Here is a 27,495-nt window from a genome sequence, read left to right as displayed (position 1 = left end):
TCTCATTTTCTCGCCTAGATCTTTGTTAGGTAGTGAAGGGACTATGCCGCAATATACGGGAACTAAGTTTTGGAGCCTGGAGGGAAGGCCGACTACTTTAACAATGTTGACAGCTTTTTCTTATCGCTCACAGCTTTATTTTACACTTCGTTGTGGACAGGCTGTCCTGCGCTATATCCCATTTCTCGTCAGGAGGCCATTTCGGACAAAGGTTCCTCTTCTGCGCTTCCCCCTCTGCTGGCAACGGCAGCCTCCTCCCCCTCCTGTGGCATGGGCTCGGTCACCTCGACGTCACGGCACGTGGCGTGCTGCAGCTCCCAGCGTATCTCGGGCGTGATGCTGTAGTGCGACTGGGCACGCAGCAGTGCCAGCAGGGCCTCTTTTTGCTCAGAAGAGATGTCGCCCTTGTAGCGCTGGCAGAAGCTCAGCAGGCACTGGTGCCACAGCACAGGCAGCTCCCGCTGTTCCCGCTCAAACCTGGTGGCGACCAATTCGATGAATTTATTCACAAGAGAAAACCGTGCAGGCACGCATACATTTAACACTTTTAGGAGTGATATATTTTAAAATTTTCCGGATGGACAAATTACTTTATTGGGAATTTCGCATGTGTTATATGTGTTAAGTCTGGAAAAAATGACAAACAAAAAAATCAGGAACATCATTTTGGTGTCAGCATCACACATAACTGCAATTCATTCAACAGTACTTCAGATTGTGCTATTTCTTGCAACGCGAATCCGGAAATTTCGACCACCTAGGGTTCTTCAACGTGCACCCAAATCTGAGCACACGGGCCTATAGCATTTTCGCCTCCATAGAAAATTCAGCATCTGCAGCCGAGATTCGATCCCGCGACCTGCGGGCCAAAGCCAAGTATTTCAGTCACTAGACCACCGTGGCGGGGCAAGAAAATAACACAATCAAATTTTAAACTTTTCTAGTAAGCCTCAGGAGGCGGCAGCACCTCCCAGTGAGCGTACGTTTTCTGTTCTCATTAAGGCATGAAATTTCAAACAGAGGGTCATAAACATACCTGTACAGCAAAAGGCCTCGCAGGGCAGGAAACTGCCAACATACAGTAAAACTTCGTTAATTCGAACTCGTTATTTCGAAATCCCGCTTAATTCAAAGGATTTTCGCGGTCCCGTATTTTGCAATGGAAGTTCGAGTGGATAATTTCAAGCGGCCGGCACCAGTCCGGTTAATTCGAAAACTTTGGGTGCCATATGCCAGTTCTAGATCCCGATTTCGCCACAAATCCGCAGAACGACGGCTATTAATAGCCACAAGGCAATGCAACGTATCGATACTAATGAGTGGCAGCTGAAGCACCCCAGCCTCCTTACTTCCAGCGCAAAAAAAAAAAAAGGAAGAAAGAAAGAACGGCCTCGTGGTCAACCAAAACGTGCACCTGCTGAAAACGAGCCGTGCTTCACTGCAGCACAGCGGTGACACGCGGGCAGCTGATTGCATGTTTCACGCAACGTCAGCAGGTCATGGTTTACCCATGCTTTTGGGAATTGCAAAAAAATTAATAAAGGATTGTTTAGCAGAAATCGCGATGTATGCGAACCTCCGATTGCCGGTTGCTCCAGCAATTCGCGTCTTTGCAATGCTGGCGGAGTTCTTGCCAGCAACACCTACTTCGAAAACTAAGTTCGAAAGTTTCAAACATCATTTCTCCAGCCAAAACAAATCTTGAACTTTGTCACACTGGCCACTATTATAGTCGTAATTGTAATAGAAGGAATATGCGAATGGTCGCATCATGACGTGCTGACGGCGCGAGAAGCAAGCAACATGCTGCCCGCATGTCACTACTGTGTTGCAGTGAAGTTGTCTTGTTTTCTGCAGGTGCACATTTTAATCGATTACGACTGCGTGTTCTTTTTTTTTTTTTTTCGGTGGAAGCAGCGAGGCCCAGCGTTCCTCCACGTTCACGGCAAAATAAAGACCAGGTATTGCTGGAATACATGACTCTTGAAGCCGCAAGCTAGCCGGCACAGCAAACGACCAGCACTGATTACTTTGAATAGTTCAAGTTCCTTGCATCCCACTTCTTATATGTTCTGTTGATTCAAAACCAGCTTAATTCGAAGCTTTCTCGCGCCCCAGTGACTTCGAATTAACGAGGTTTTACTGTACATGTACAGCAGAAACCGTCAAATTGTTGAAGGACAAACATTTAAGTCAATTTAGACACATAAGTTATTCCTTTAGAACCCGACTGTCTCTAGTTTCATGTTTGACGTTCACACCAAAACCTCAGCACATGAACATCAGTGCGACGTCAGAAATTTCGAAGTCTCTATTGCTTATTTTGGTCACACAAGTTCAATGAAACTTTACTAAAATTACTATGTAAAGAGTCAGCCTCTTGAAACTCAATGCATTCACGGACAATTTTATGCAGAATAAAGTGCAGTAACTTGCAAGAGAAGAAGCTGTCACTTTGTTCATGTTGTGAATGAATCGGCATGTTAGCGCATGTTACAATTTCCGAAAACCATTTCGAGACCTGCAACGCATTATATATGCATTAAATATGTTAAATATGCATATTCCACATTTCAAATGATCGGCATTTTGAACTATCTCACGAACCTCTTCAAGTTCTATATATCCAAGATCGACTGTATAGGCATGTGGGGCACATCTGACCCATTCTTAGTCTGCAATAAAAAGACTTGGTTTCAGCCTATCTTCGTTATCGCAGACCAATTTCAAAGTGTTGTTTTTACGACATGAAACTCATTGAATGTTTGTTCGTGTCACAAACCCAGTCGAAACTTCCTTAGCTTTTCATGCAAGAAAGGCTTAAAGTCTATGGTCGGGATATGCAAGGATAAATCACTACGTTCTGTTGCTATTGATGCAGTGGTCACATCTATGAGTAATATGCAATAACAGTTGAAACCTCTTATTAGGAAACGCTAATGCAAGCCCCAATTGGGAATCAGAAACACGGGTGTGCCTACATTGAAATAGGTGTTGATCAGAAAATGAGGACATGGTATCCTGTTCATAAGAGGCACCTCATGTAAGGGACAAGGACTGCTCCCTGGTGCATGTCTCTCGTAAAGGGGTTCGCCTGCACTTGTCCGAGTGTGGCGTAGGGTAGTCACATCTCGATGCCAGTAACAAACAGGGCTCACCTGAGAAAGTGGTGCACAACTGCGTCGATGACCCGGTAGGGGAGAGTGTACTTTTTGTCGATCAGCAGGCGCAGAAAGATGGAGTTCGCGCCTGTGTAAGGCATCTCCGCTATCTTCAGCATGGCTGCGCAAGCGTGCAGCATGGGCACAGAGTTCTTGCTCAACACACTACCAACAATGATGGCCTCACGTAGGGTGCAAGTTCCTGACTGCAATGAGAAAAGTTTGGAGAACCAGAGTGGCAGTGGATCCAACACGCCCTGTGATAATCCATGATTTCTTGCATATAACCCACACTTCCTCACTTGAAACCATAATATAGTAAAAACATCTTTTAAAAATGGCTGCAGATCCACGAAATGAATGCTGGTGATGGAGCGAAGCTAGGTCCTAAGATCTATAATGTCTACATTGAAGTCGCCAACTCGTATAAAGGACAAACAAATGTACGGACGCTTGTACAGATGGATAGATGCACGCACGGTCAGATGGACAGACAGAGTACAGCATACTTTTAAAACCTATGCAGGCTATGAATGCTTTATGTACGGTATATGTAACAGCTGTGTTTTAGCCTGACGGGGAACTACGACGGCAACAATGCACATCGTGCAAGATTAAGAAGCTTCGCTCCTAAATAAAATTAGTCTCGTATCTGCATGCTTCACTGCAAAGCATGTCGAAAGACGATAGTCTTCTGTCTGGAGGCGATATGCGAGATATGGATGCCATCTGGCAGTAATGTCAAGAAACTAAAGTTTTTAGAACGTAATTGGTAGGTGGCAGCATCATGTTGTTTTAGCGAAGTATAGGAAACACCCGCTTTTTTGTTCATTGTCAACGCTGTGTGATAAACACTGCGGTCTTTAGAACTATGTATCTATGCATTTTATAAATAAAGAAAAACACTACCTAATCTTACGTACAGATGTTCCGCCTCAAATATGCATAATACTTGCTTTTTGATTGGCAATGCTCACAAGTATAAATGCAACCATCAGACCAAGTTGGGTGGACATTGAACAAGGAGTTAAACTTTCACCGTGCGGCTGGATCGTTTTGACAGAAAGACAGGCTAACATTTCTGAGTTGAAGTATCTTGAGAAAAACTATCATCTTTAAAGATGTGTATTGAAAGGAGTCACCTTCCTTAAATTACAGCAAAGTCATGCCGTGAAGCAAGCTTGCACAACGTGATTCACGTTTTACATGCACTGCGACTTCAGCTCCAAATTACCAGCATATTTTTTAGCAGGCTGTACGCGAGAAAATATGGCATGCACAAAGAAACTCGCTTTTGCAACATGTGGGTGTACAGTGGTTCTATCTTGTGGCAACATTTCCCTTGCTCCACATTCCACTGCTCTGTCAGGCTTTCTTCATGTCTTGTGCTGGAGACGAACGTAACACATCTTTTAACATATTAAGCTTTCTGAATGTTCAAGAAGACAAGCTGGCCACATTTGTTTTGGGGTGGTGTGCAAGTGTGTAATGACAAGCTAATGGCGACCCATCAGGCTGCTGTTTTGTAGGACCGAGGTGGCTGAGCTTTGACTCCTCTGTCGAGGATCAGTCAGAAACCAAAATAGCACCAGCCCCAGTTAGATAAATCTGGGCAAGTTCACAAAGAAACACGTGCTTTGAAATAAATGAGGGAGCCGTAGGCATCACACAACATTCAGCAGTGGGCAGAAGCTCAATTCCCGAAACTAAGGAAATGTTCACACTAATTTCAAAATAGGCAAGCATATACAAAATCATTGTTACTAACTGTCATAACCTCTTTTCTTTTTGCATTCTTTACTACTTTCTTGGACGAGCAATTGCTTGAACATTTTATGTTTGCAAGTGTATTTAATAGACGGCCGTCTACGGAAAGGCATCCGTTACAGAAAAAGGGGAAGGGCTCTAGCTTTTTCCAGGGCTACATACCTTAGTGAGACAAATTATGGACCGGATTTTGTATTAGACATGTATGTAGTGCAATGCCCGAATGAACCTTGCACCAACTCCCATATTTCGATTACAACTGGGATTAACTTACTTTTTTCTGTACCTCACCTTCAATGCACCGTTGCCATCAAAATGCACCATAATTATGGAGCTGTGAAACATACCAATAAGGTTAATCTCGCAAAGCATACAGGCACAGAAAAAAAAAAAGATGGATAAGCGAATTACATAGAAGGGTAAAAGGGAGATCAGGCAATTTTCCTGTATCACGCAGAAACATACCTGCCAAGTTCAAGGATTCTGAATCCGGGAGATTTCCTAAAAGGGAAGGGGGGGGGGAGTCACGCAAAATTATTTGCTCCCATTTTTGGCACGAAAAGAAAAAAAAAAACAATGCGAAAAACAAGAGGGGAGAGGGGGGTCCCATTCATAAGCACAAACATCGGCGTTGCAATCTCATAATGGCATGGAGTGGCCGCACACACGAAGGTAGGGTTTTCCACTACGGTGAAAGTCTCAGAGGGGGAGCGCATATACTCTCGAAATTTCCCCTCATTAAAACGACTAGCAAAATCTATTTCCGTCACAACAGCTCGCATATGTCTTTCTGGAACACACGTGAACGGACAGAACAACGCAGCTGGCTCCTGCGAAAGCACGCTTCAAAGCTTTGCTCGCTACTAGATTATTGGGACAGAAATGCCAAAGCGCTTCCAGCCTTTTTAACGTCTTTACTCCCATTAATCTACCGCTGCGTTATCCGTGTGCCCTCGAAGCTCGTAGATCGTTATCGCGCCGCCACAACCACAGTTTTGTGCGCGAGGGTTGCAGCAAACAGTATTTCCATTTTCCATCTACGTGCGCTCGCTGCACACGTGCCTTCAAAACTAAGTTGTTTTATGCTATCTATGATCGAACTTGCCGCGGTTTTGTTCACAGAGTTTGTGGAAAGCAGCATTGCTTTGACTGTCCGAGTGTTGGACGCGCGCACACTTTCAGAGTTCTGTCAGTAATGTTGTCGCCATATATGACCGCCTCAAGAACGACGGCGGTTTCCTCCACAGAGGTTGTGGCAACGACAACCACATGCACTCTAGAAGACAGTGCATGCACTGGTCGCATGCGTCCTTCCAAAGCTTCAAGCAAGCTGCTCTCAACCTTTTGTTTCGGTAGTTAAGTTCACATCACCTGCTGCAATTAGGAAAAGTGTTTGGAACATTAGAATTTCGGCCCAGTGAACAGACTGGAATTTAGATGGGGAATTTCACAAATTTGTATCTGCCACCGTTTCGTATCACTGAGGTTTTACTGTACGCTTAGATTAACGTCTCCTAAATTCGTTTATAATAAAATGCGGTAGGCTCGCAAGAAGCCTGGAGCGGTATAACCTGCATTTTTGTCAATGCGGCCAGATCCCGCACAAAAATTTTGATTTCCGAGAGATTTTCATGACAACTGTACAAACGGAAGAAACGGTCAAAACCCGGGAGTCTACCGGACAATCCGGGAGATAGGTAGGCAGAAATAAATTCTTGGTGACATCGGCCCCTTTACGTTTTGTACAGATCTCATGGTTATATTTGTATAATACTTTTTTCCTTTATGAAGTCGTGCATCTATCTGCCATGCTTTACCTGCAACCAGGTAGTAGAATCTCGATGATATGATTACGGTTGATGCGAATTTTGCGATGATATGAATCTTAAGGTTGTTTTGGATGGACTACATTATATAGAATGCGCCGTGACTCAGTGTTGTACGAATGGTTTCCCTAGCCACCGCGGACGATACGAATATGCGATTGACCGCTGCATGCCAGGGGTGCAACGCGACAAAACACGCCACCACGCCAACGCAAAAAAATCAGTCCGAGACCAATTTTCTCGCCACGCGATAGCATCGTATCCCGTTTTTGCTTCCCGGCTTTGGCTTCACCGCCTGCTTTATCGCTCAAACCACGTGATGTCAACAACCAGCTGCAAATCAACATGGCGGCGAAGGCATCGGCAGTAGGTCGCGTCGGCGCTGTCGCGAAGTACCCGAGCGGCCATAAAGTTAAGTGGCACGTCAAAGCTCACGACCTTGACAAGGACGCGGTCGTGGACAGCCTGGTTTGAATTACGATTGCTGATAACACCGGAAGTAGAAGTGCAGCAGCAGCGAGTTGGCTTGCCCGAACGTGTCTTACTTTTGCACTGCCGGCTGAATCCGTCGCCGCTGTGTTTGCTCATGTCATTTCTGCTGACGTGTCTTCCGAAATAACGTTAGTAAAAATGTGAACTGTTTCTTTTCAGTGCCTTGTATGCATATTTATAACTCCGTACGAACTTCAGTGCCCAGCAAATGGACAAAATGGAATGAATTCTCAAGCGGCGATGGCGGCGGCGGGGGTGGCATGTATACGAGGGGCAGAACAAATGTGAACATTTCTGGCGGGCGCGGACGTGGTTTTCCAGCCGCGCTCGGACTTACGCTTGAATTCTCCAACGCGAATTCTCTAGGACTCATTATTTTTCGTGTCAACATCGCGGCGCGGTTTTCTTTCTGCTTAAGCGTGGAGGCGAATGAATTTCCAATGAGTTTGGCCGCTTTTGCTCGCTCTGATGGCAACTGTGAACGCGCTGGGCCAGCAGCATGAGCGAGAAAACCACGGCACTTAATTAAGAGGCCGTGAAGGCAGGAAAGTTACATCACCAACTTTTTTCAGCAAGGTGTAGTTGCCAATGAAGTTCTTGTTCATCATTTTTATCAGCTTTAAGTTGTTTTTGGTTCATACGAATTCGGGCTGATACGAATATTTTAGGCGATCCCTTCGAATTTGTATCATCGAGATTCTACTGTATAATAACCTTACCACGTTATCAAAGAAAAGCCTCCTTTATCACCCCCACCTCATCTTTGCAAACATCTATCAAGAACATAAATATATATACAAATATATTTGTTAAACATCCATAGACAAAAACTAACAACTTAAACAAAAATGAACTACAGTTAAATACAATAATGTTCTTCATTTTTCTTTATCTTTACTTGCCACAAAGCACTGCCCATCAACAGCACTATTTCCCAGTAGTTTCTGAAAGTGGTGACTGAACGGCAAGCAAGCAGATAACTCCAACAGGCATTTATGCGTTACATGAGGCAGATCACTGCATGCATGGTTCATATGACCAATTAGCAATGCTACCAAGACATCCAGGATTCATAAATAGTTATATTCATGCTGTTGCATATTTATTACATACGTTTGGTGCTAAAGCCCAAAATAAATTTGATTAGATTTCAAATGAACGCTCACACAAACGCCACCCCTCCAATTAGGTCTCTTCAACAATCACAAACTGGTGTTGGCATGCATAAAACACAGCCAGATTCCAAGAATTATGTGAAGAAAACACCACAAGAGCTCGATTCATGAAAAAGATGTACAAGTGAACCAACCTCGCACAAAGGAAGTATGATCCCCTTGAAGAAAGCACCCGGTTTGAACAGCGCTTTCCGCAGGGCCTGGAAGAGCAGCAGGACAGGACACGATGAAATCAAAAATTTTAAAAAGAAAACTTAATCAGTGAGATAACCACACCGTTCCCCGAGCTGGTGACAGACGTGCAAGTAAGTCAGTCATCCCTGCCCTACATGTGTAAACAATGCACCTGCAGTAGATGCATCTCACCATACTATGAATTATTTATATCTATGTCACACAGGCGTATGTAAGACCTTTCAACCGATACTCTACTGACCCAACACATGACCCACAGGCCCCCTTTGCTAGCAGCACAACCTGCACAAGACTGTGTTCATCCCACTTTCTAGAAATTTTCTTAATAACTATGTTCGGGAGCTGCACAGACTTGAATGGTCTCAAGCATCTTTTATGCGAGGCATACCATCCAGTCACCATGTGTCAAAACATAATAGTAAAACAAAACCTGTATATTTCCGAATCGATGTCCAAATTTCAGTCATCCTGGATATCAATATCGATGTGTTTATCGAAACCCGATGCTGAATCCCCTTGAAATTTGACATGTATAGTAGATGTGGCAAAAATCTTAACCAGTAACGATAGCTGGCAGTTTGCTGAAATGGCAACCCTCCTCCCAGATCCCAACCTTAATCATCCCAGCCCACCGGGAGACTAAGCTTAGAGACTGTCACCTACTAGCTGAGGCGAGTTTTAGACCCCTGAATGGCCAAGCATGAGATGATGCACGTGATGCTTTGAAAACTGCCAAGTCAATAGCGCAAACAGTGTAATTTAACAAACTACCACTACCCCTTGAAATGTGGAAACTGCACATGCTCCTTACAACAGTGACATATTTGACATCACTGTTCAACTCAAGAGTTAAATATGTGTATTCATTACAACGTACAATCACATGAACCATTTAAACAAAAATAACAGACATGTTTGTACTTTTAACATTTGTATTATTCAAATTTCGGTGGAATGAACACGAAAATGAAGATCTACAGCAGCACACAATCCTTACAAGAAATGCCATAAGCACTCAACGGCCGTCCGAAACTGCCATGCAGAAAAGCGATAACTCCGATGGATCGACAGAGTTTCGGCATTTCGATAGCCATCAACTTTATGGTCTTTCAAAAATGTCCTTGTAACAGATGTATTACCCCTGTATATCAACGTCTCGCAAGCAACTGAGGCCACAAAGAAAGCCAATGCGCTAGTACACATTAACTTTTTTTTTTCCTGATAAAAATCTTTTCTCTATAATTATTAGTTGGCATTCTTCCAACATGTCCCAAACACATAGCTGTTTTCACATCTTGAAGCAGTCTTACGTTTTGTTTCGTTCTTTTTCTTTTTTCTTATGAATCCAGATTGCCCCTTTGAGCCAAGTCACTAACTTTCACGACTTTTTTCTTAACTATGCGTATTCTTGAGACGTGAACATTCATGTTATTAAAGTTGCCAACTATACTACCGCCACTTAATGCAAGAGCAACGGCTCCGGGATATACCTGGTACAAGTGGTAGTTCAGCTTCTTGTACTCAGCTATGTCATCTCGCACTCGTGGTAGCAGGACAAGATTGTAAAACCTGGAAAAAGAAAGAAAAGAAAAATTGGGGCTTAGAACAACTTGTAACTACATAACATTTTTCTTTACAAAAACAAGAACAAACAAGGTCTGATTGCAAGTACACTCAAATCTCACTACAGCAAGTGCATCAACAACAAAATTCCCATTCATCATAACAAAAGACTACCTGATCCCTGTCAGCTGGCTACAGAAAACAATACAAAAAAGTTTCCCTAAACAAATAGTGTTTTGGACCTACAGTCGAACCCCGCTACAACAAAACTAACAGGGCGTGGAAAAAATTTCAGTGAAGAGAAAATTTCGTTATAGTGAAATCGAAAAAATATAGCTGATCTGAGCTAGCAAAACAAAGAAAAGTTTATTCTTAAAATTTAAAAAAATGTCCGCTGCTTCCTATTCTTTCCCAGCAGCGTCACGGCGTCATTCTCACTCATGCATAGCGGGGCCACTGTGAAAAGCACGCTGAAAAAAATGCCTAAAACTGCCTTCGTGAACGAACAAACAGTTGCATTAACACGTTAACACCAGCAGCTGTCCGCCGTCAAAAGTATCCGACGTCGGCATGGAGGCAGGGTATCGTGGAGCGGCGATTTTTGCATTATTCCATGCCATTCTTATCATCCATCACTCGCGGCTACCTCATTTTGTTGATAATGTAGACAAACAGCTACTCTGATTAGTGACCACACTGGCCAAGCGCGAACATAATGATAAGCATTAGAAAAGGCATCGTTCCGCAGTTGCACCCAGCAGCTGCATGAAGAAAACCATTAACTACCGAGCTTCAGCTTCGGATCATCTGTGGCTCAAAAGCGGCAAAAGCAGGGCCAGGGCAGTCTCATTGCCATCGCTATCGAGCAATGGCGGCGGCCATGCTTGCTGAAGTGCGGCGGTATAGCGGCGGTTTCTGGTGGTGCCAACACCTGTTTTAGACTTCGTTGACGTATTTTCAGGCTCTGAAAATGCATCGAAATGTTAAAGATTCGGTTTACTGCATAGCAAAAGGTATCTGAGCCTGGAATCGCATCGTAAAATTTCATTGAAGCAAGGCGATCAAAGAAAATGTGTTCATGTGGCGACAATATTTAGGCATTGACTCCTATGGACTGCTAACAGAGAATCGTGAATTTTTCGTTGTAGCGGAAATTTCGTTGAAGCAGCGTTCGTTGTACTGGAGTTTAACTGTACACTCAAACCTCAATATAACGAACCCATATACAACGAAATATCTGTTATAACAAAGTGAATGAAAGTGTTATAACAAAGTCTTGTAGTAGATACAGTGTTAAAAATATACCTTTAAAATAAATGTTTGGATATAATAAACTTCATTTTGTGTAACATGCAACTTTACTATAATGAGGTTTGAGTGTAGTACTATTTCCACTTTAATGAAATTTTTCCAAATGCAACTGGACACAAAGGAGCATTTCTCCAAGATAAGTATAAAATTCATATAGCAGCAACACAATTTCATAAATGCTTGTGGCTTCCTTTACAAGCTGCCTGCATCACAAGTCTTGATATTAACACAACAGTATCCACCTGAGATGTGCTATGCACGCATGCCAATTAGTAGTTGACTGTCATTGAGCAGGTTGGCAATATATTGGCCATACATCATGATGCAGCTGGCAAGTTCACTGTGTATACAGGCCACAGGAGAATCTTACTTCAACCTCAGTAAATTCTAACATGTCTTCCACATTGCATGCTCAGCACATCGTGTCACACCCGCATGCCGACAAACACACTCATGGCTTCACTCGCACTCACCCACACATCGATCGGGCCGCGAGTCTGACTGAGCTCGGGCGAGAAATGTTTTGATGAGTCTGAGTGCAAGCGAGCCCCAGGAGCAATATATATATTTTTTAGCGAGTCTGGGCGAGCTCCACATGCTTGCCGACCTATAGTTACAGCAACGTGTTGCAACGAAGGTGCTTCTCGCCATCAATACTATCCCAATTGTGGCTCACGACCACAATTTTCTGAAGGCACGTACACTGAGTCGAGGTGGGAATACATATTGCCACAAACGCAGTGAAAAGGGCAATCGTACCAACATAACTATGAAAAGCGTCCACCCCGCTCCTAAAACTGCTGTACACAGCCAATGTGCCCAAGCCGAAGCAATACTGCTCGTCAAAACTTCTCCAGATGAAACCTCTATAAGTACCGATGCAATCATAGGTGGCACGGCCAACATGCAATAAATCCGAAAGATGGTGCTTGCTGCAATTACTATAGATGAAAGCAGAGTCATAACCCATGCAATCATGGATACTGGCCGGTCATGGTCAGAGGTGGCAATGACGCACATAAAGTCAAACCAGGACTACGATTTTCCACAACTGCTGCAGGTGAATTCACAGTAAAAAATGTCATGTTATCTCCAGTGACCTCACAGCTCTGACGACATGTGGCTAACATGGCGGTTGATTAAATCAATAATGCCATAACAAAAGGAACTAAGTGTTTCGGCTTTACAGTTGTTTACAGGTAACTATACACCTTTTGACAGGAGGAAAAAAAACACCGCCATGATGGGCTGTGCGCGGGAGTACAAAGGCTAAGGGCACAGCCTTGTCAGTGCATTTTTGAGGGGTCAGGCCAATTTGCACAGCCCAAAAAGGACTTTGGCGGCGCCCAGGGAGACATTTCTGAAAAGGTCTATAGCAGTCCATATTCCAGCACTTGGTATTAGACTGCCACTATAACAGCTCCTGCATCGCACATTTACTGTGTTCAGTGATGCTATCAAGGTCTTCTGAATTGGAGCAATTTTTGGAGCAGCAAAATTTTCATTTTGGAGCACATTGGAGCAGGTAATATTACATCTACAAGCACTCTGGAGTAGAGATGTGCACGGGCCGCAATTTCGTGGCCCAGCTCGAGCCCGATGCTCGCCACAGGCGGGCCAGCCCGGCTTGATGATGTATTGAGGATGGGCCGCCCAGGCCCGGCCCGGCGTCTTATACCCAAGGCTCGGCCTGACTCAAACGACGCAATAAAGCACATGACAACAAGAAAATCAAAATGCATATATATTAAGAAAAAAAGCATGCCGCCCATCCCTGTAGCTTCTTTTTTTTTCCAATTGTTAAAAGTCGAGAGTGAATGCAGAACCATTCACAAATTATCATGCAGAAAAAAAAAGGTTGTCCATCGATTCGGGCTTCAATCGAGTGCGTCATTCGTGCATTACATATCCTGCAGCAGTGTTCGCTGCTGGCACTTGTAGCTGGAATCGCCAAGATTTTTCTTGCAAGTTTGGCGAGTTTCGTATAGTTCTTTTCTTTCCCTTTCCAAAACTCAAGAAGTTCAAATTTGGAGCACGCGCTTAGTGATTCTGTACGCAAGTACTCCCTAACTTCATGCCGGTTTCTCTCCAAATAAAGGACACATATGAACGAGAATTCCGGCATATCATCTATATTTTTGGCTTGATTCCGGCCCGATGATTCAACAAGGATGCCCGAGCTCGGTCTGGGCCCGAGGTGAAAAGACGCCGGGCTGCCCGAGCCCAGCTTGTGGGTCGGGTCGGGCTACCCGGAGCCCGTGCACATCTCTACTCTGGAGCAGCTAAACTCACATCCTGGAGTACACTGCAGAAGCAAATTGCATTAACATTCAAGGACATGAATAATTATTTTGGGGCTCCTATGAAGAGCTAGAAATATGTCCATTCATTGCAACCCTCATGGAGCCAATCATCTTAGGAGCACTCCCCATTTCAGACGTGTATGCAAAAATAATGGTGCAAGGTGGTTGAGCATTCTGGAACAACTTGTTCATCGATCATTTTCAGAGCAAATAAACATAATACTAGTTCAATGAAATCATACTGTATCAAATAACATTATAATACGCCTGTGTGGTTGTCAGCAGACATGGCCCCCAAATGCTGCGACACACATCGTCTCAAAGCTAGAATGATAGTGTTCCAAATGTATTCCCCTAAAATGACCCCTAGGAGAAAGGGAGGCTCTTTTTCTTCACTATCATTTACTATACTGCTGCACATAACATGATTGCACTTAGGTAGCCTCAAAGAGCCAACCTTCTCCGGCACTCCCTTCTTTCTCTGTGAGGCCTCTCTTAGCTGGAGCAAGGCTATTCTCACCGTGCTTCCATACTATCAATTGCGCATGCGCTAGGCTAACCATATGTAGGGATTTGCTTAAATTAAGCTTACGTGACAGCGTCAGGATGTATGTTGAAAGGTGGACAACATGATTTACCAACGCAACTTCGTTTTCCTTTTGCAGCAAAAGTGTATATGGCTAGGGAAGTGGTTCTCAAATGGGGGTCTGTGAAGCCACTTCTATAATCCGCGAAACCCTCAACTGCTTTTTTTTTACATTTTTTGGAATTTAGTCCGGCCGTGACTCAAAGTAAGTACCGAAACAGGTTGATTGTGCCTGCAAATGTGCAACTCTGTTTAAGCGCGACTGTGCCACGTATTGCTGAACTGTGCAAAATGAAGTGATATGGCACATTTGTTTGATGTATTTGGTAGCAGTAAAAGGCGCCTGTCACACGCTCCAGTTGCATTAATTTACCTACGTACCCCCCCCCCCCTCCTTCCCCTCCACTGCAAGGGGTCCCTCATCACTTCCACGAGTCCACAAGCAGCCCCCAACACATCCATGGCTGAGAACCACTGGGCTAGGGAATTCTGCCTGTACAACAAAAATCTGCTAGTGCCCTCAGAAAGCAATGGCAAAAAAAAAAAAAAGAAACTCACACGGGACTCGTATGCATTTGCCTAAGACGACACTCGAATGCAAAAGCTATATTTTTCTAATGAACAATAGCAATTATATGGGCAGTCTGGACTAGTTCTTGCTGTCATGTTTTGTGTACTGTCCAAATCGATAATGCCCCCCCCCCCCCCCCTGGACATCGTATGTTTTACATACTGTGTGCAATGGGTGACGATCGCGGCTGAGGCACAGATAAAAAGAGTCGACCTATCTCCATTGCACGGAGGGCGCCTGCGACAGCATCAAGCCGCGCGCCAGGCCCGCCATCGATTGCTACTGTCAGAAAGGAACGCAAGGTGGGATGGGGGGGGTGCAGGGGTTCTCAACCATGTTTGTGCCAGGGAACCCTGTTAAGCTACATTAGATAAGTGCCAAGAAACCCCACCCCCACAGCAGTGAGTTTTCTTTCATTTTTATTTTCAATAAATTATGATTTTGTACTGCAAAAAACTTCTGGGGTAAACTCTACATGCTTGGCCCTCTTGGTCATGTTAAACGACGCACAATTGTGTCTACAGCACTGCGCATAGCCCTCTGACGTGCCTGTGTGGCCATTGGTGGTGGTGGACAAACGAGCGTGGCAGATGCGCGGACACTAGACATAGAGGCACCTATTTTCAAATAGCCAAAATACGCATTGTGTTAAGACAAGGCCCCCCCAAGATTTAAGCCACCGGGTGTCTCATTTTCAGAGTCTGGCTGGCTACAAACTGCTGGCGGGACTTAATGTGCAGCTCCCACGTTTCTGTTACACACCGAGATGTGCTTATTGATGCTCGGGTGAGAATACTATAGAAAGTTTCCTAAATCAATCGCACCTCGGGATCGCCCTCTATGCAAGTTGAGTGGGTGAGTGCAAAACCACGGAAGATTTACAAGTGGCTCGCGGAACCCACTTCGAGAACCCCTACTCTTGAGCAGCAATTGTGAACCTTGACTTTAAGGACGCGGTCGCGATTGCTGGCACAAGCGCTATATCGGCAGGCATCACAGCTTGTACAGCATTCTATACATGCTGCGCTCCCGACGCAAACTGACTGTGCTTCGTTCCCTTTGCACTGAGCGGAACACCATCGTCAAGCCATTTTGAAGGTCTATTTGTACTCACCGTTCGTGCATCAGCGTGCAAGAGGCATTCCGGGGGTCTCTAGTAATCCAAGTCACTGCATTGATCTCGAACACAGTGTCAATTAAATAATACACATACTACTTTTAGGGGCGAAGCTCCTCATAGCGGCACCTGTTCGTCCCTCGTAGCCGTTGTAGTGTGTAACAAGTATAACATTTTGACCTCCAAGGTGGTGCCGGTGAGAGATTTCTTCTGTTGATTGTTGAACAATAAAAGATAGTGCTCAATGTACATGCCAATGGCTGCTAAGGGGGAATGAGAGACAGGAGCATTCAGCTTTTAATTAACGCGCACGCTGCGATCCCCATTAGCAGCCATTGGCATGTACAATGAGCACTATCTGACAAGAAAGGGTTGCTACGTTATACTCGCTGGGTGTAACCTCCTTAGTTTTAGAAAGATTTAGCGAGCATTGAGCCACAGTGCCATGAATACAATGAGCTAGTACATACTATGAATCAACTCGAGGTGGTTAAAGGTGATAAGTAGATACGAAGCGCAAGAAGTAAGAAAGTAAAAGCCAAATTCTCCTGTCTCTCATTTCCCATTAGCAGCCATTGGCATGTACATTGAGCACTATCTGACAGGAAAAGGTTGCTACGTCATACTCGCTCAGCGTAACCTCCTTGATTTTAGAAAGGTTTAGCGAGCGTTGGGCCGCAGTGCCATGAATACAGTGAACTAGTATATACCACGAACTCAAAGTGGTTAAAGGTGGGAAGTAGACCCGAAGCGCAAGCCGTAAGAAAGTGTGCGTGTGCCACCTCTCGTTAAGTCCTTGGAATGTCCGCTGGATGGCGGTGCTTCTATATGGGGAATATATGATGAAAAGATGCGAGATGGTGGTACTTGGAGTGTTGAATAGATGGACAAACGGACACACAGACAGATGCATGGATGGATGCATGAACGGACGCAGGGGCGGATGCACAGACGCACGCAGGGACGGACGGAAGCAAGAACGAATGGACGGACGAATGCTTCGCCCCATTCTCCATCATTCACTCCGTGGATATGCTGCCATTTTTTTTCCTCTGAAGGGTCTGCGCATGAATATCAACGCAATGAAATTTTGCAACAGCAAACATTTTTGTGTCCCACAATAGTTTCATTGTAGAAGTATTCCCATGCACGAGCAGAGTTACTCACCTCTGAGCCATCTTTTCTTTCAGGTTTGAAGCAAAGATGCGGGTCGCTTGGTACATCGCTGCTGATGACCACGAATCAGGATCAGTCAGGTGCAGCACCTGCCAAACAGAGTGTTGTCGACACAGAGACCAATATTTTGCCAAGTATGATTGAAACTATGGAACATAGTATAAACAGTTTTTAAATAATATAAAACAACATTTACATTCTAATACTGAAAACTTTAGCTAGTCACAGTAATAATGCAGCATGTTACAAATTATGAAAGGTCAATATGTAGCTGTAAAAATGAGCACTTTGTTCACATTACCATTTTCTATAAATAGAAAGTGATTGCAGTTTTGAAGAAATGTGGCTCCCTGAGCCATATACCAGTTTTCCGTAACCACAAAAAGGGAGACGGATCAACTGCTTACCTGTTCCCAATTGGAGAGTGCAGGGATGATCTTGAACGCTTTGGGTAACTTGCCAGAACGGTACCGACTAAGCACTTTCTTCACACCACGGTACATCTCCACGACCTTGGGATCAAGGTCAGCCATTTGCATACTTCCCGCATCTGCAATGATTCAGATATTAGAGCAACAAACAAGGAAGCACTGCAGCAAGCAGCTAAACGTCAGTGAAGCCAAAGCCGGACCGGGTCGCCTGCTGTTACAAAGACAAGCAAGCATTGTAATCGGGGTTGCCTTTGATGGCTACTTGGCTACTTTACGATCCCGTCTGGCTGCGAAGATTTTAGGTTGGCTCCATCGCCACTTTCTGGCTGCTTCACAACTTCTCTTATGGTGCATTAAGCAACCATCTTTATTATTATTTGCACATAAAAGACGCTGTTTCTAAGCATTTTCTGTCGTGTCAGCCCATGCATTTGACGTCCTCCCCTCCCCCCCAACAAGCAAGTTCGTGCACATTGGCCAAATGCAACACACAGGGTGACTGCAAATACAGAGTGTTGAAAATTCATGCGCAATGGGAAACTTATGGCTGGCGCACTGCCCGCCATGTATGCTGATGCTACACGCAAGTTCTGATGCGCAGGCACACTCTAGCATGACAAAAGAGAGATACATCAACATGAAGTTAGGCTGTTCACCTTCAAACAAATTTCACTACTCCAAGCTGGACTGGCATTATAGTAATTATAGTAATCTACTAATGAATCGCAATCAGCAGCTCCAGGAAAACTCTGTTTAAAGATTCCACGTTCCTGCAGTCTTGACGGCTGGAATGCTCCAATATCCCGCTGTATCTGGCAAGAACTCGAAATCCATTCCACATTATCTATATGAGGATGCACCGATATTATTTTTATTATTATGTCTTGTGGCTTGAAGAACGAGAAAGAGGGAGGAAACCACAGGTGTACCCTTAATGCTATGGCCTTGATTCATCAAACTTTAGTTACTCATCATTCAAAAATAAAAATTGTTATCGTATTAACGCCTTTGTTCTATATAGCTACAAGTTTGGCAATAAAAGTTTAATGGCATGCCTACTTCACCTACATTTAGGTTTAAATTCTGGCTCTTTTTCAAATCTACCCAATGGTAACCTCGACAGCATGTGGTGCACAATGAGCTAAATGCGGATAAGTACCGCATTAACTCGCATAATAAGCACACCCTTAGTTCGGTCACGAGAAATCAGTTTTCTTTTTTCCCCCCGCATAATAGACACACCACGAACTTGGCCTCAATCAGTAGTTCTGTACCGTATTCGCACAGTTGCAATTAGATGCCCTCTTACATTAGCTGGAGCAAGGAAAAAAAAAAGACTGCTGCGCGAGCTTGCCAAGTGAGGAAGGGCAGTTGCCTGGCCATCCGAGTAGCCTTTGTGCCGGCCACACGCACTACGCATGGAACGTGCGATCACGTCCCCATCAAGAGCGCTTTTGGTTTCCTGTCGGGAAAAGCATTGTTGTTATTGCATTTTCTGTCTCGTCCGCAAATTTAAAAGCTTTTCGGCTTTCTGACGCGAGCCTTTGCTGCCACTACAGTATACGCGAACTTGCATTAGCTCAGCAGACCTTTCTGGGCATCGATTTCCCGGCCGCGAACCTAAACATCGTATCACACGTGTTACTCCTGGATAAGTGCTTGAATGCGATCCTTTCCATGCCCAATCTTCATGTTGTCTTGTACAAACTTGGCATGACAGCATGCCGAACCCTAGGCTAGGCCTAATCAGCATTGGTTACTTTTCGCTGGCAATCATGGACAATCGAAGTTGCGGTTTTGTACGGAATCAATGTAACTTTTTGCGGTGGCTCTACTTGAAGGAAATGGGGCGTGGGTAGCGCTTATAACACTCAAATGGTGGTCTGCAATTCGGTTGCAGTGTTGTTGGATATGGGGTGTGAGCTCGTGAAATTCGAACAATCGTATTGCTCAGCACACAAAATTACGGTGGCAGCTTGAAACGTAACCAGCAAATTCCCGCAGTCAAGCTTTCTCTTCATAGTTTTTTTTTTTTTCCACCTTCATTTAGATGGCAGCGCTGGTCTTTCGAGGGTTATTTTTGGAAAATTTGAATGCTTGTAAGCACATCACATCTCATGCCTTGATTCTTGGACACGAAAAACTGCAGGCTCAACACACTTTTCACCAGTGTAGCCTATGAAAAAGGTTGTTTCGACAGTAGTGAGGATATTTGTGACTTTGGCGGCTTACGCTATCGGCTGCCTATGCAGTAGTCGAATATAAAATTTTCTGGAATTTCGCCCCGAGTAATAGGCACACCCTGAACTTGGTGCCAAATCTTCTGGAAAAGAAAGTGCGCCTATTATGTCAGTAAATACCGTACATAAGCTTTTGTGAAAGACAGCGATTTTCCAATATGGTGCATTCTTCAAGTACAGTGTGTGCCGAGTATGCGCTTTTGTTCATGTGTGTGCATGAGCACAGGCAGAGTCAGACAAGGCCATCAACGGCACAGCCATGGCAGAGGAATCAAGGTGGTTTCAAAACCCAACCCCCTAAGTTTTTCAATTCTGCATGCCTGAAGGCCATAAGCCATATACTATCCCCTACACGCTTTATATATGGCTGCGCATGTAAGCAAGTGAAAATCCCAGAACTCTCTGCAAACATGCACGAGCAAGTTGCGTGCGAGTCTTACTGACGATGTGCCGTACAATTATGCAGGCGTGTTCGTAAATAAATGTCACAAGCAAAACAGCAATGAGCAGCCTCGTGCTAATCTTAGTTGTTTCAACAATCCAGATGGCAACACGACACCTTTCAACAGCAGCCTGAATAGGCAGATGCAACAAGGTGATAAGTGGATGATTTGCCAAAACGCACGAGCACTCGCCTGATAACAAGGTGGCCACCTCTGTCTCGTGCTCCTTGAGTTTCTCCATGATGATGTCGGCCAGCGTGCGCCGAGCCTTGCTGTTCTCGCTCATGAACAACTCGAGAGCCTTCTCATCCGCCTCGTCAATCTCCTACAAAAGGTTTTGCAAAATGAAAAATCGAAAACACCCACACCATGCGCCCTATTCAAGAAATTCATAGCAGAGCAGATATAAAATGGTCACACATGAACTTTTAAGTTTCAATATCGTTTTCAATTTCAGTTTATATATATATGGCATTAACATCTTTAAGGCCTCACAAGTTTGTTTGTGGGTCCCAAATTAAGAATACAAATGATTTCGACAACTTTGACAGCAATTAAAAAGAGACAGTATTAATGCACTGAGCAGTTAATAAACAGCTTAGGGTTTTTTTTTATATATACATAAATAAGTGGGAGGAGTGAATACATGTGGCACCAGAATTCATGTTATACGAATTTAAATTCCAAGACATTCCAAAAAATATCGACCATAATTACCATGCAATTTTGGGAACAGGAATCAATGCCTATAGCATTCATTATTCAATGCAGATTGATATAAAGTAGCTGTAGTACCCTGGATTCCCTAGTATACTAGTTGAAACATCAAGAAAGCAGAGTAATGAGTGACCAAATCATAGACATAATAAGCACGAACACCAATTTTTTAACTTGCATTTTTTCTGTCTTCAGCTTAAATGGCGAAGCTGCCAATAGCAAGAGCCAATGTGCACAGCAGAATTTCCACACAATAATTTACAATCTGTGTGCTTCACTACTTTTTATCCCCTTGAGGCGCGAACCATGACACACTGTCTGCAAAAGTGTCAAATTCACATGGCATGATTTCACGGCCCTCAATATTACACTCCAAAAAAGAAAATTAAGGAATGAATTCTGTTGCGCGAGCTTTGGTAATGAATGCTAATTAGCATGTAATTAGCTATTTAATTATTCTGCAGTTAACTTCAATTCTTGCATAAATAGAATAAAATATTAGGCCTCAAATGCATGCCGTTTGTTTTTGGTTGTACTCGAAACGGGCACAGAAAAAAATGCTTGACTTCAGTCCTAGAACGTCGCAAATCGAAATGGAATGCGGCACATCGAACGATCATCGAACACGGTAGAGTTGCCGTCAAAATGGTCTTCTGCAGCATGCAGCACACTGAAGTTAAACGACAGCTACTTCTTTACTCAGGAAGTATGCACGAATATGCCCATTGCGTTTCAAGCTATTTGAAGGAACACGCAGTGCGTGATGTACCTGCGATGTCCATGTGAATATTTGCTCATATAATGTGCCCGAAGGAGCTATACACGATAAAGCAATGTATTGAAAAATAGCAGTTTTTACATTTCCTTTTCAAATTCATGCATATTTATTAAAAAACAAATGTTGAAAGGGGCCCTGAACACTATTTCAAGTAACCATGGAATAAATTCACTGGAAGAGCTTATTGTCTCACGAATTCAACGCCGCAAAAATTTTAGTAATCTGTCCAGTGCAAGTAGAGTTACAAAGGTTTGTCGCATGCTGCAATTACATTCTCTCTTCTCTCGTCCCGACGAAAGCACTAGAAGCTATGCAGGGAGGCATGGCAGAGCCACAGAAAAACATCATGCGCGCTTTACGACCTTTAGCACTTTTTTTTCTTTTTGTTTCTTCGAATGCACAACTTTTTCAGTGTGATCGCGCGTGCGTGTGGACAAGTAGCGGTCTCTCGCATCCATATCTGTAACAAACGAGCGCACCTTGTTCAAATCAGCAAATGGCTGATAGATGGGTCGTTGACATGTGATTTTTTGGCATATAAAGTGATTTGTCAAGAGAAGAGAAAGCAATTTTTAGCTGAATTAGATAATTTATTGCGAATTCAAGTCCGCGTGCTGTGCTATAATATTTGGCTCGCGTGTTGTCGGGAGCCTCTACTACCGATCGGCAGCGCTTCCTGACCATGCTCAAAAAGTGTTGCAGGGCCCCTTTAAAGCACTTCTGTTAGTACTCCTCTATTTGCACTTCTGTTAGAACAAATGCTTTTTTCTCTTGACCACTAAGATTGCACAATAATTGACGACCTGCGACAGTAGAACTCACGATCGTCTCAAAAAATGTGTCATCCTCGGGAGGCTCCTCATGATCATCTTCTTCATCACTCGACGCGCCCTTGTTGACAAGCAGCCGTGGCTTGGCATCAGGCACCTTAAATGCGACTTTCGCTGAGCTGCAAAGACAATAGAAGTTGCTCGCTTCCATTAGCACGACAGCTGGTACAGGACTTGAATCGCACGACTTTCAGGTGCAGAATAAGTACGTCAGATACGAAAAAGAGGCACTTAGTCTGAACAGTCCTATGATTCTACGAAATTGATCATTAATTATAACTAACAGACAAGGAAGCCAATGAAAGTATATAGGAGGTTATCTGTAGCAAACATGACATAAATGTGATGAAAGTAAAGTGGACTAAAATATAGGGCGACGCTGCCAGGCACTGAACCAGCAACTTTCGTATATTGTGTCCGACGCTCAGACAGAATTGAAGTTGCTCTTAACAATGACAAACTGGCCCTTAAAATTTCCTTTCTTTCGTATGTAATTTATCAGCTGCACACAGGCAGGGCAGATCAAGGATACGAAATCTCTGGTAGATTTTGCTGCACTAGGAAATGCTGACTTTTCACCCCATTCTAGAAAAAATAATAGGCCAATCAATCAATAAGCTTTATTCATTTCAGATAAGAAAAATACTTCCCATTTGTTTGAACTAAGACAAAATTTTAGCTGTCGGTTCAAGACAAACTGCATTTACAGGTAGGCCACAGGAACAAATCTAATATAATGTAATCAAAACAAAAAGAAACAATAGCTACGTAAATATTATAGGCATTGCGATAGGTCACTTGAATTTTATTAAGGTAAGATAGCTCACAATATAATTTCAAGCTTTTGGGAGGTTTTTACTGTAAGAGGCAATTCATTACAAACCTTTGCACTAGGGTACAGACTAATCTGTCTGGAAGATACTTCTGCCAAAAAGCACTCATGCACAGAGTGCAGAACCATCTAGCCTCTTGAGAATGTTGCCAGACCAGAATCATTAAGGCTAAAAACATTAAAAGAACACTACCAAATATGTCCCGACATACTCGCAACCAGAACAGATGTCCTTTTTCATCTAACCAACTTGGCGCAGACTGATCAATGTCACCTCATATCACACATTTTTCCAAGCAACATGTCGATTTTTTAACTGTGATATTACTTGGTTTGTTCCGATACTGAGTCATGTCGGCACATACTACAGTATCTGAATCCCCCAAAAGACACGGGCATTGTAACAAGGTACAATGCCCGACATGCCGTCTTTAATGAGCACATTCCCAAGTCATGCACAGATATGAGCACCTTTTTGCCAAGCAGAAACTGGAAGTATACATAGTGTTCATGTGATGTCACTTTCGCCGTTGTCTTCCTCTCCCGTCATGCCCGGGTACCTCCCTGGGTACCTACGGCAGTTCAGGTGCTGCAGCGCGGTTTGTTCGGGGCTCGTCATCTGTTGCTGTGTACGATGTTGAACGGGAAGCATTGGGTTTTTGTTGTCGTACTTTAACGAGCTCATCGAATCAGGAAGGCCTCGCTTGTTCACTCGATATAAGACCAGAAAATCAAGACGTGCGACACGTATACCAGCTACCGCGTAAACCGGCTGCTCGCCACTTCCTACAAGGGACCATTATCTCGCTTTCTCTACAAACACTACAAATTGCATGGCCCAAGAATAAGTGAAAGCCCAAAGTCTTTCGAGCCGCAATTTTAAGAGTGGTTGAGCGAAGCGCAGCAGCTCCCATTGAAAACGAGTCGTGCAGAGCTAGGCAAGTTTACAAGAGATATAATATTAATATATTTCAGTGGCCCGCGCCACCAAAGTAGCAACGCCTCCCCCCTAGTGTTTCAAACAGTGCTGATGTTGAGCCTCTTTTGATTGAAGTTTGTGGAAACAGCTGATGAAAATATGCGAGGCAGATGGAGACTTCGCGTGGTCAGTAATGCCGGTCATCTCTTTTTTTCGTGTATGTTTGGACACCTTTTTCACCTTGTATTTTACTTTTGTTGTACGCTAATGTACAGTGAAGTCACTGAAAATTATGGAGACTGTGCTAGAGAATTAATTGACCAATTTTTAAAAATCCTGAGCCCTCCCAACTCTGACCGATCGGCTATACTTCAAAGTAAACTAATATGGTTTCGCATCCATTTTCACAGTTTGTTTCAATGCAATACCCGAATTTCCGCGATCACTATCACAATTTTCACCACCTCCCTGACACGCTGACTGTGTACACAGTGGTCGTGGACAAGTTTGTATGTACGGTAATCACGGTAAGCTATCTCTGTTTGCAGGTAAGTGCTTGGCTATGGCACTTACCCGTAATGAAGTTACACCTGAAGACACAATTATCACTGTGTTCTTCAAGTAGTTTTCGTTAATCCACGCTAGCCAAACAGGCTGGTATATTTTTCGGAAAATCGCAATGTGCGTTCTCAATTTTAAGTAATAACTTTCGGCGCAGAAACACCCGAAGCTCTGCTCCCTCTTCGTCGACTACTAAATCAACTTGCCTCACTAGCAGCTCTGAAGCTTGCATCGCGAGGCAAAACTAAATGGGCGCAAGCACGAAGAAACAACACGGCAGCGGTAGGCGACGGAGTCGGTAGGTACCCGGGCATGTCAATGGCGCATTTCGGGAGTGACAAAGGGGCGCTGCGTGACGCACGTGCACACTACGTTATTTTCTTTGTGACTACTGATAGCATATGCTGCAGCAAATATTCATAAATGCATGCCCCTCCTCGCAGCCTCTGTACGACGATCATGGTGTGTTAATGGACACTTATTTTTCTATTTATTTATATATACTCTCTTACCCACATCACCATATAAGCCTAACAGAGTGGGTAAGATGAAGCGACGCAAGCAATGTGTAGCACTCATGTAATAAACATCTGCAGACTGTGTAGTATAAAATATTAATAATAATAAAGGTAGCCAAGAACAAAAGCAATAAATCAAGGTAGCAATGTACACTGTCAACATAAACGCAGCTACTAGGACTTTGGTAAACCATAAACGGGACCATGTAACTTCACAGGCACTATTTAAATATTCACAGTAGCCTCAGTGCATAATAAATAGAAAAATGAAAGGCAGCTGTTTAACACCGAAGCAGATACAACTGGCGGCAAGCATTGATACGAACGGTGCCGACCTGTGTTCCAGTGAAACTAAATATTTTAAGAAACAATGTACGTAACCAATTTGACATGCTTTCCCAACCGCGAACAATGTCATCACCACCACGTGCCAATACAGCCGATTGGCAGCTAGTCATGTTAGTTCAAGCTTAACTGTAAGTTTTCACTGAAACAGTTGCAGGAGCATGCATCAAGCAGCGAACAGTACAAGCCACAAATGGCTGTTTTGCGTCGTGCAAAACAGCCATATTCTTGCGGCTTATAAAGTAACATGAACCAACTAGCCTAGCAAGGAGTACGTCCAAAAGCGGCGAACTGTCGTCCGCGTTACCTGGATTGCAGTCCATGCTCTTCTTCCAAGTCCTCCTGCTGCTTGCGGGCCTGGTCAAGAATCTTTTTCGTGAGCTTGCCGTCGACAAACTATAACAGAAACCGACGCAGTCAGATATCTACGAGGCGGCACCGAAATATGCGCTTGATTCGACATGACGTAGTGTCTGGAGTTCCTTACCTGTTCGTCTTCATCTTTCCGGTTCCTCGACTTAACTCTGGCTTTTCTTGCCGTCCCGTGCTCCTGGAGCTGCTTGTCCAGAGGCACTCCGTGGAGCTGTTTGCCGACCTTTATTTTACTGGCTTTGCCCATTTTGCGGCTAAATAAATACGATCACAGAGCGGTTGTGCGCATGGAAAACACGCTTGCAATGTGCATGAGAAAGAGGGGTAACAAGGCCAGGTTGAGGCAAGGATTGACTTGGATAGCACTTTTTCTGGCCATAATTGGCTGTGATAAAATCTTAGTACGAAACTAGCTTTGTTTTTTGTTTTTCGCAAAACAATATCTTAAGCGAATTCAGATTAGTTGTAATAAAATATGTTTTATAAAAACAAAAACTGCGCAGTTTATAATACTGAACACATGTGCGAGACATTTTCAATTCGGGCAAATTTTAGGTCCGTTCGATTCATCTGCACCGGTCGGAACAGGTTCACGGCTGTGCACGCGAAGTTCAGAAATTGTGCAGGGTGAGTTCAGCGGTGCAGGCACAGCACGACACCCGAAACGAATAACGATGTGCCGACAAGGTGTTGGCCTTATTTCTTTTCGGTTAATTTACAACATTCAAAAAACACCGATCTATGGCGAAACGCACATGCGGACAGTTTATGAGGCGAGAACATCTTGGCAAAAGACACCGCATTTGTAGAGGCGAGTACGGCGCCTAAGCCACCTACGTCTAAGTGTTGCGTCGTCTGCTCAGCTGCACGCGCGCCTGCACCAAGCCGGCACCGTCAGCAAAGAAGGTGCAGGAAAATTGTGAACCGGTGCTGCACCTCTTCTGCACCTTTCGAAACGAATGGCAGGGTTCAGCGGTCGTCAATGCTGCACCGCTGAAACGAATGGTAAGGTGCAGCACCTCGTGAACTGGTTCACGTGGTGCAGGCGAATCGAACGGACCTTATAGCAGACGCATATGACGAGTTCACGGATGGCATGGTGACGAATTGCATGACTTTTCATTTTAAACGATCAGAATGGCGCGTTCTTCGCTTCTGCAGTTGAATTATCGAAGTAAAGTGGCCTGTGCAACTGTGACGTCAACTGGAAATGTGTGCCCAAGTTGGTTATGTGAAGAACATAAACGGCATAAATGCTGCCGTGTG

At 44.0% G+C, this 27,495-nt stretch overlaps 1 protein-coding gene across 1 annotated transcript; it reads right to left on the bottom strand.

Moving 5' to 3' along the window:
- Positions 1-114: 114 nt before the first annotated feature.
- On the bottom strand, positions 115-26,581 carry bys (Bystin). The gene is made up of 10 exons (XM_037421747.2): positions 26,345-26,581; positions 26,165-26,253; positions 22,675-22,801; positions 20,550-20,682; positions 17,651-17,793; positions 17,235-17,332; positions 10,107-10,185; positions 8,556-8,621; positions 3,159-3,367; positions 115-477 (listed from the first exon to the last, which is right to left on the bottom strand). The coding sequence occupies exons 1-10, from the start codon at positions 26,474-26,476 to the stop codon at positions 189-191; spliced, it is 1,365 nt and encodes a 454-aa protein (XP_037277644.2). The 5' UTR covers positions 26,477-26,581; the 3' UTR covers positions 115-188.
- Between the last annotated feature and the right edge of the window lie 914 nt (positions 26,582-27,495).

Source organism: Rhipicephalus microplus, chromosome 2, assembly GCF_043290135.1.
Source record: "Rhipicephalus microplus isolate Deutch F79 chromosome 2, USDA_Rmic, whole genome shotgun sequence".
NCBI classification, from domain to species: Eukaryota; Metazoa; Arthropoda; class Arachnida; order Ixodida; family Ixodidae; genus Rhipicephalus; species Rhipicephalus microplus.
Note: the sequence above shows the minus strand (reverse complement) of the source record. Positions and strands in the feature narration are given on the sequence as shown.

Coding starts and splice junctions, on each gene's coding strand:
- bys (XM_037421747.2), bottom strand. CDS start 26,476: ATGGGCAAAGCCAGTAAAATAAAGGTCGGCAAACAGCTCCACGGAGTG. Junction 26,254..26,344: donor GGAAAGATGAAGACGAACAG/GTAAGGAACTCC, acceptor TTTCTGTTATAG/TTTGTCGACGGCAAGCTCAC. Junction 3,368..8,555: donor TCATACTTCCTTTGTGCGAG/GTTGGTTCACTT, acceptor TTCTCATTGCAG/TCAGGAACTTGCACCCTACG.